Raw genomic sequence first — 10,161 nt, forward strand, 5'->3', positions numbered from 1 at the left:
CACTGATGCCAAAATCCAGCATCATCTGAGCTCCACGAGCACAGCTTTCTCCCAACTGAAGCTCAGCGTGTTTGAGGACCGGGACATCCGCAGTGAAACCAAAATGCTTGTTTACAAAGCTATTGCACTACCAACTTTACTGTATGCTTGTGAAACATGGAACACTTATAAATGCCATCTCCAACTCCTAAAAAGATTCCATCAATGTTGTCTCTGAAAATGTTTACACATCACTTGGGAAGACAGGCAACTAAGGTCAGTGTACTGGAAGAAGCAAAGATCACCAATGTAGAAGCAATGATTCTTCAACATCAACTTTGTTGGACTGGTCATGTTGTTCAGATGCCAGATTATCATCTTCTAAAGCAACTACTCTATTCCCAACTTGAAAATGGAAAGCGAAATACTGGGGGAATAACAAAAGAAGTTTAAAGATGTTCTCAAGGCAAATCTTTAAAAATGTAGTATAAGCACCGATAAATGGGAAACACTGGCCTGTGAGTGCTCCAGTTGGAGAACAGCCTTTACCAAAGGTTTTGTGGACTTTAGAAGCACAAACTCAGAGCGGAAAGGAGAAACGAGCTAAGGGGAAGGCACATTTGGCAAACCCTCACCGTGATCAACTCCCAAGCAGAAACCTATGTCCCCTCTGTGGAAAGATATATGGATCCAGAAATGGCCTCCATAGTCACTTTAGAACTCACTGTTAAGACCGTTTTCATGGAAGACAATCTTACTCATCTATGAGTGATCACCAAAGAAAGAAGAAATAAAGTTCAGTAATGATGGAAAGGTGTAAAAGGTTGCTTTCAAAGAGATGGTGAAGGAAGGAAGGGCTATGTTTAAGGGTCCTGCCCCCAATCAGCTTGGAGGACACTGAACTAATTTAAGGTTCTCATTTAGGATTAGCCAATCTTAACATGCCTCAGAGAATGATAGCACTAGTCTGAAGCTACACTTTTCTTAATGGGATAAGAATACTTTATTCTAACCACAATTCTTATAAGAGCAAAGAGCCTTGAGTCACATAGTTTATCACTTCAAAGAAATGGATGGGTCATTAAGATAAGAAAAAGGGCAAAATGTCTTGGCAAAAGACCAGTCTTTTACATTTGACATGACCTTTGGGAAAGGGATTTTGGAATGAAAGAATTTTAAAAAATTACTTTGAAGTACATGTGTTCTCAAAAAAAGTGTTATCGATAGAACTCTCTCAGTTCACCTTAAAGACTTGAGTACAAGTCTAATCCTTTATAGCAGTCTTTTATTGAGGACTTTTAAAAATAAAAAGGGTTTCTGATATAATATTTTTTATAACTGACATTTTCAAGGGAAATATTAGTTAAAGAGGTTGAATCCAACTACAGGCTGGACTGCCTTATTTGCAGTACAGTGGTACCTCGGGTTACATACACTTCAGGTTACAGACTCCGCTAACCCAGAAATAGTGCTTCAGGATAAAAACAGAAATCGTGCTGCAGCGGCAGCAGGAAGCCCCTTTAGCTAAAGTGGTGCTTCAGGTTAAGAACAGTTTCAGGTTAAGAGCTGACCTCTGGAACAAATTAAGTACTTAACCCAAGCTACAACGTTGTATAATATGACTGCTTCAAGTAGTTGTGATGCTAATTCTGGAGAGCCTTCCATCAGAAACTCTTATCCTAGGTGCAATGTGTTGCATTATTGCAACCTGCAATGCAACTGAAGCTACAGTTAATACACTGCTGGCATAACCAGGGAACTAGCCAGCCTACTTAAGTCATGCTCTGGCAAGCAGCTTATACAACTTGGCAGAGAGGTGCGAATAAAAAATTTCAATCCCTGCTCAAAAGCTTCCCATCTACATTTAGGCAATGGTGAAGTTGTGCAAGAGGCTAAACGCAGAACAATGTCTGCCATTGAATAGCAGTAAGTTGCACTTCAGCTGGTGCTGGCTCTTTTCTAGCAAGCACACCTGTACATAATTGAGACATGAAGATAACAGGCTTGCAGATCTTCCATTATACGAGTGTAGCCAAACACAGCCACATCTGAGATATGTCAAGCTTGCTATTCTTTCCTGTCCAAATCTGTCCCATGCTCACTTTGAACTTGATGAGACAGCAAACATACCTTTACTTAGGAACTTGTCATTATTAAGGTTTGCATCACATATTATTTTCAGAAGACCCGAAGTTCACTTTATAAGTGAAAGTCATCTAATTTCACAACCCAAATGCCACTTCAAAATAAACCAAAAACCTGGCATAATTAACCTGCTTTTGGAAAATACGTATGGCATGAAATCAAAATACTTTAAATAGGCACTAGCTATAAAAAGGCAGTGAGAGTACTCATAGGACTATCTATTAAGATTCATGAAAATAAAAATGTAACTTTTGGAATCAGTCTTGCAACATATTTTGTTTATGGTGATATCTGGTCATTCCTGCCCTATGATTACTTACAATGTGACACACGCAACACCAGAGCTATATCCAGGAACTACCCAAATACACAAACACAAAATTAAGTTATGCCAAGTGCAAAGAGAAGTTGCTACTAGGCAAAACAGGTGTAAGAGGAAGGACTGCAACAGGTCTTGGGGGGGGGCACCATGAATTTGTGCCTAACTCATCTGTAGGCACCAAGGGTCAGGAGCACTGAGTACCGTATCTCCCAGTGTAACACTTTCCTGAATTACAACCCTTCACTTTTCCTCAAAAAAAGTGAGACACTCTACTGGAATAGAGGCTCAACTATACCTTTCTCCTGTTTACTTTATCCCCACAAAACTAAATCATATTTGAATAGTAACTTTTTAGTGCCCAGCTCAGCATAACATAGTGGCTAAAAGTCCAAGCCTGCAGTCTTAACCTTGTCCACTAAGAAGGAAAACATATTGAATCAGCAGAGCTTAGTCCCAGGTACATGAAGTTAGGATTGAAACCTAGGAGAAAGCCCCTTTCGATGCAGTAAGACTTACTTCTTACTACACATTGGGATCTTTTTTCTTGCTTTGCCGTTTTACAGTGCTATGGCTAAAGTAGGGTGTCAAAGCCATAGGATTCCAGTTCAACACTACACGTGTTCAACCCATTTTTACTGTTCCCAGCAAGTATGCAAAGTCTGCTTGCTCAAACTAAAGCAGAGCTGACATTTCTCAGAAAACTTTTTCCAAAAGAAAGAGGGAGGTTTCCCCCCCCCTCACCTCCCCTAGAAAAAGAACACTTCCCAGACCTTTTCTCCAAATACAGTGGTACCTCTGGTTATGAACGCTTCTGGTTATGAACGCTTCAGGTTATAAGCTCCAGTAACCCAGAAGTAGCTGCTCCTGGTTGTGAACTTTGCCCCAGGATGCAAACGGAAATCGCATGCCAGAGGCACAGGCATAGTGGGAGGCCCCATTAGTGAAAGTGCGCCTCAGGATACGAACGGACCTCTGAACGAATTAAGTTCATAACCAGAGGTACCACTGTATTATTCAATTTTTTAACGGTGGCTGCCACCCCTTCCTCACCCCACATACCCTGTTCCAGAATGATGCTGGGTCAGGGGCATTGTACAGGATGCAAAATGGTTGCAAGGCTGACAATGTGGTTTTCGAAGGGGGGGGAAGCTTGGGGGGGTGGAGAAAGAAGCTGTGCTACAGCCACTACTAACAGGGAGTCCAACCCTCATGAAAATGTTGAAAATATTCTTTTTTAAAAAAATAGTGAGATGTTCCACCCAGTTTTCTACCTACAAATAGGGTGGAGAACTTTAAGAGAGTAGCAAACAAGACATACATTGCCACTGCTATCCACATCCAAACCACAGATGAGCGACAGAGGACATGCTTTGCATGCAGAAGGCCCAGTTTCAACTCCTGGCCTTTTCCATTACAATGTTCTGAAGTAGCAGGGATGGGGGGGGGGTGACACACTCTGTCTGGCACCTTGGAGAACAACTTTCAGTCAGAGTTGATAGCACTGGTTAAATCAAGAGTCCAACTTAGTGCAGCCTGGTATATTAATGAGTTATCTACACACACACATCCTGCAGAAATTTCTAATGAAGTTGTGGGTGTATTTAATGAAACTCAGTTCTAAAGGAAACTGTTCTTCCTATCTTTCTACTCAGGTTCCAGGCAGATGGAAAATTTGCAGAATATCCTGTTATTTAGGTCACACACTGAATTTCTTGAAGACAGCTTTCTATTTCCTATAAAAACTGCATTATTATTTCAGTGCAAAACATGGGAGCTATTTCTTCTGCAGCTTCCACAACGTAGAGCATTTCAGCATTTATCTACAGAAGTCAGATTTTAAAAGAAAGAGGTTTTATAGTTATTTCACTACACATAGGAGAACGATGAGTGGGCAGGAAACTTCAGAGCAGTACTTCACTTCTGTAGTATGCCTGATCATACACGCTAGCAATACTTTGTACAGATGCTGCAATGCTTCAGAGGCTTAAATAGATTTCTGTATTATAAAACAGTTGGTTGTCTGTAGCTTCTTGATCAGTTTAATGTGGCACAACTGCTTTGTTTTTCTTCTGTGCCAGGGAAACGCGTAAAAGTTTTGTTTTGCTTTTTAAGCTACAGGCAGCTGTAAAAAGTTACAAGAGGCCTAGTGCACATATGTTTTTGCACTATTTAGTCAGAATAATTGCTTTCTATTTATTCTATGTAGCAGGTCTAGACCTCAATTTTCCTAGGCAGAGCGTTTTCGTTCCACCCTAGTTATACATTACCAATATTTAAGTCAAATAAAAGTCTGCAGTCTTACCCAACCAAGTTGTATGGACATTGTGAATGCATTGCCTACATTTAACTTCTAAAGGGATATCAGTTCTATTTGCACCAACCAACAACCCTCAGCAGGGCCACAAATGATTTGCAAAAGAACTTGCAGGATCAATAATTCGGTCTCCAGATACTTACACACATGTGGAACACTATACACTGTGCCTTTGAGCTTTCCATTCCACTTTTTAAAGCCAGATTACATTTAAGCAGTGTTGGAGTACAGCCTTCTCAACTCAACCATTCTTACCTATGGTTGAGACAGCAATATAACTTATCCTCATCTAATGATTATGTAAATGTACATTGAACAGGCACCACCATTCAGAATATCGCATAATTACTATCTGTTGCCATTACAACTGTGATATTCAAATATAATCTCACTGTTAAACAAATCCTTCTGTTTTGGTGCAGCATTTGTCATTCTCCAAGGAAATTCTTATTACTAGGAAAAGTTGAGTGCTACCAAGATAAGTAACACTGGTGCACAATGTTTCCAGTTCTACCCAAATTGGTAGAAATATCTACAAAGAGTTATATTGCTATGGTTACTGAAAATGGGCCTAAAATGTTCACTTGGGAGAAAAGAGGCATACCTCTGCAAAAGCAAAGCCTTACATCAGAGCCCTAAAATTTGCAGCACCAGCAATTGTGTGTTAACAATGGTATATTCCAACTGTGAATTAGCCTAAAATCCCAAAATACATTTAAGCATTGCGAACAGATATAACAGCACAACTATTTAGAACCTAAGTGCTTTCAAATGACTACTATGAAGGTGTAAATAGCAGGAAAGTTCCTTGATAGAAGCTATACCTCGGGAAAGCAAGGAAACAGAACAACTGTGAGTGGAAAAAGTATTGCAGCCTCACGGTTACTAAGTAAGGCCTAAGTAAGGATCCCTTCCGGGAGAATAGCTTACCAGATGCACCACCCTGTGACAAATAGGTAGGCGGGCAGCCTTAACTGTAAGGATGAAGTAATATGAATGTGGGTAGAATGTATTGCTTTCCTTATGTTTCACCACATACCATCCTTCTCCTTTAAAGAGTTAGAAAGGTGATTGCCTTACCAGATTAAACACAGTTTCCACAATATCCCTGTTGGATACTTCTCCGACTTCCACCAGTCCTGTCAGAACAGCAAATTTCATCCTGATACCACGAATAGGGATTCCTGGATTCAAAGGCTGCAGCTTGCTCTCCATTTCGGCCGTGTTTCCTTCTTTTCCTCCTCCGGTACCACCTCCCCCTCCTCCATCATCACCTGTTGGCCGAGGAGAAGCAACCTGTTTGTCTTCACTCGCCATAGCTTAGTTCACTTCCAGGTTGCCAGCAGAAGCCAGCACCCCAGAAATAAAGAGAGTTCAATCCGTAGCCTCGGGTCCAGTTTCTGAGCGCTGAGATAATCTTGTTTTCCTTCCCTCGGCACAAGGACAGCGGCCTCTTTAATCTGAAAACTAAAGAAAAAAATACAATTATAGTAAAAAAATTAGTAGCAGGCGTAGCTTATTGAAAACATTTGAAAAAGCCTGTCATCTAACTAATCAAGAAACGTTACCCCATTCTCTCTTTGCACTCACCCCCCCTCAACCCAGAAAATGAGGGCAGGTGCAACTGCATCAGGCAGGTGAGCCCCTTTCTTTGTCAGGCACTAAACTTGCCTGCAAGGAAGAGAGCGCGGGACTCCCGAAGGCGTTTACTTCTGTATTATTATTATTATTATTATTATTATTATTATTATTATTAGAGACGCGCCTCTCCCCTGCCCCGCTCTGTTTCTGCAGTGCTTCCCTCCGCCGTCCTTGTGCTCCAGCAACTGAGGTAACTGCAAGCTCCGCTCCTCCCTTCACGCACAGTCACAGGTGCAAGGACAAAGTAGGGCCGGCAAAGAAGTTCCCACTCACCCAGCCCTGCTGCTGCTCCTCGCCTCTGCCGCGGACGGGGCCGGCGGGGAGGGACGAGGCTCTGCCGACCCCAGGCAGCGGGAGGTGTCTCCGGTGCTTCCCCACCAACAGCCTGGCTTCTACCTGCCCGGGGTAGAGAAGAGGGATGGGCAAAGAACTTCGACCTCAGGCAAGCGGCTGGAAGTTTCCTGTGCAGCTCCTTCACTCCGCCGACGCCGCGAGGAGCTCCTCCATCGCTTCCTGCCTGCCTTAGCAGTTGCTGCGGCGGCTGCTGGTGCTGCTGCTGCTGCTCTCTGCCGCCATGACAGCGCTGAGCCGAGCCCCGGGAGTGTTGCCGGGCGAGCGGCAAGTGCGCCTGCGCGGCGGCCAAGAGCGGGCGGGGCAGGGAGGCGAGAGGGCAGCGGGCTTGGTGGAGGGGGGGGCGAGGAGGCGCCCGCGCAGGCTCAGGTGAGCACAGGTGTGTCCAGGTGAGGCGCAGGCGTAGCCCGAACGAAGGTTCCCGTCTGTTCTCCTCGAGGCAAGGGAAACGCTGCGCCGTTGCTGTGAAGGAGAGCTGTGTTATCTCCTCTCTTTTCTTCTTTTAGTTTCGGGCAAGGCACCTGAAGGGCAAGCGGCAGTTTCAGGAAACTGCAAACCTACCTTTTTAGATAGGTCCAGGAAACCTGAGGGGCAAGGAATTAGTAGCGTCATTTTATTTGTTGCGTCTTCACGCACTATGGACATCTGGTGACTTGAGGTGCTAGTCCTGTCGAATTCAGGACTGCTTCTGGGGAAACGTGGTCCCGTGTAGATTGAGTTAGGGAGGCGGCGGGGGGAGCGGGTGCCCTTTAGCACTGGTGTGGATAATATAGGAAAATGAAACCTCTGCTGAACAGGGTACAACGTTCAACTGGGTTTCTTAATTGTTCTTGGCTGCTTTCTAGTTTGCAAAGCATATACACAAAGTATCAAATGTGGTGACAGTAGTAATAATACAACAAAACAACACCACCACAAACTGGCTTATAAGTATGAACCAAATTTACTAGAACAATAGCTAGAATAGAGATAGACTTGTAACCATTCAAACAACAAACATACTAAGGTGCCATGTGCAAGACAAAGCCTGGAGATACTGTAAACATGGAGTGGATAAATGTACAACTCTATCTAACAAGTTACATTTGCAGTAAACATTATGCAGGCTGGATAAATGAACCATTCACCACAAGTGGGCAAAAGGAGTATACTTTCTTTATCCTGAGCAAACCGTTTTGTATGATTGGCTTTTCGGACTGATGAAGCGTGTAGCGAAACCTGTAATATATCCAGAGTACAGGTCTCCTTTTGCCCACTTGCATTATTTTCACCAGGGTGGTGGCTTTGATTTGCCTTCCCGTGATTGATCCATGCATACAGCTTTGTGTTTCCAACTCAGGACCCATTGAAGAACATCTCATCCAGCTCAATCTTTGAAAAACAGCTTTGAAAAACTTTTCCATATTCTCCAGTGTGCTACCCTTGACATTGTGGCGGCACGGGGTTGCCGTTCTGTGATTGGACTTACGCTACTTGTTGAATGGTTCATTTAACCAGTCTGTATAATGTATCTCCAGGCTTTGTCTTGCACATGGCACCTTAGTATTTTTGTTGTTTTAATGGTTACAAGTCTATCTCTATTCTATTATTCTAGTAAATTTGGTTTTATACTTATAAGCCAGTTTGTGGTGGTGGTGTTTTGCTTTCTAGTTTGCATCAAAATGAAGGCTCGTATATTATCATATCAATCCTGGTTATAGTTGTATAAAGTTGCATACCCGTCAAACAATAGTTTTGAAAAAAACTAAAAACACAACACTTTGACTCACTGTTCCTAGTTTTTATAAGACTATACACGTTCCAATGATGCTTGTATGCCAAAGAGCATGTTGCCATCAACACCTGACAGAACTATCAGTGGCCAGAAGGACCTGTTGGGGCAGCTCCTCCCCCACCTTACCTGAGGCTACTTAAGACCTGCTTGTCCTAAAGGGAAGGCAAAACCTTTGAAGCCCAAGATAGGGCCATCAGTTCCTACAGAACATTTTAGCTAATAATATTTTGTACCATTTGTATGAATGCTGCATTTTAAATTGTAAAACGCCATGGATACCTTGCATTTGCATTCATTTGTTAATATAATGCAATGAAAATATACAAAAATAGTTCACGTGGTTGGGTGGTTAGCTCTAAGAGCCCTCAAACTACTTGGAACTATTCAGTAGCACAGTTCCACTATAAAATGAGTATGAGGCAAATCGAATATCAGTTTTGTAACTCTGCTTAAAATAAGTAATAAACTGATCAGCATATATTATTCAGAGTGTACCACTTGTTTTGGACTTGGCTGGGTCCTTTGTCCTTCCAAAATCGCAAAATATACCGGTAAGTCTTCTACATGGAGAGGTCTGTGAAAGCTGTGTTTGCTGTAATGTGTAAAGAGCACTGCAAGCTTTGTTTTTTGTTTTGTTTGCTTTTTGTATTATGAGTACAGGGGAATCCCTGCTTACATGGGGGTTCTGTTCTGAGTCACTGCCCAGAAATAAGTTCCAGCACGTTCCACTCCCATTCCACCTGTGGCCCACCCTGTTCCACCCCTTTTTTGTGCCCAAACTGGCATGTGTGTCAATGGTTGCCTATCATGTGCAAGTGGGGAGGTGCCTGTACATAGGTCAGCCAAAGCAACACTTGTCCATCACACGTTCTCCTGCTGCTAGAATCAGACTTCCAAAATGCAGGAAGCGTAACTGGTCCTAATCGCCAGCCACAATCCCTTTATTTTCCTCTCACTGGTTTCTTGGTTGTCTAGAACAGGCTTCCTCAACCTCGGCCCTCCAGGCGTTTTTGGCCTACAACTCCCATGATCCCTAGCTAGCAGGACCAGTGGTCAGGGATGATGGGAATTGTAGTCTCAAAACATCTGGAGAGCCGAGGTTGAGGAAGCCTGGTCTAGACCGAATACAGTCAGCATGGTGCTGGACTGCAACTCACATCATCCCTGACCACTAAGCATGTTGGCTGGGACTCATGGAAGTTGGGAGTCCAACAACATCTGGAGGGCACCATGTTGGCTAGTTCCCATACATGTGCACTTGAAAGAATAAAAAGTTACAGCTATCAGAATCCACAAAATCAGTATGGGCAGGTCAGTTGGTAGAGCATGAGACTCTTAATTTCAACGTTGGTGTGTTCAAGCCCCATGTTGGGCAAAACAGTTCCTGCATTGCAGGGGGTTGTATTATATGTTCTGTGAACCACCCTGAGACCTCTAGGTTTAGGGCAGTATATAAATTCAATACATAATAGTAATAATGACCCTTGTGGCCCCTTCCAACTTTACAATTCTATGACAAAAGAACTCATCTCATACACTGCATTCCATCATATCATTGCAGATTTCTATAGAATTGATTTTCTATCCCCCTGCCCCATTAACTGTAATAGGGAAAATACTTAACGGAGAAAGAGA

General features: G+C 43.0%; 1 protein-coding gene across 1 annotated transcript in view; it reads right to left on the reverse strand.

Moving 5' to 3' along the window:
• Positions 1–7,009, reverse strand: part of LRBA (LPS responsive beige-like anchor protein) — a 363,867-nt gene extending 356,858 nt beyond the window's left edge. Inside the window, 2 exon segments of the mRNA XM_081926283.1 lie at positions 5,841–6,227; positions 6,675–7,009. Coding sequence (XP_081782409.1) covers positions 5,841–6,077 — 237 coding nt within the window. The 5' untranslated portion in view covers positions 6,078–6,227; positions 6,675–7,009.
• Positions 7,010–10,161: the final 3,152 nt, after the last annotated feature.

Source organism: Podarcis melisellensis (genome assembly GCF_964234715.1).
Source record: "Podarcis melisellensis genome assembly, chromosome: 9".
Lineage (NCBI taxonomy): Eukaryota > Metazoa > Chordata > Lepidosauria > Squamata > Lacertidae > Podarcis > Podarcis melisellensis.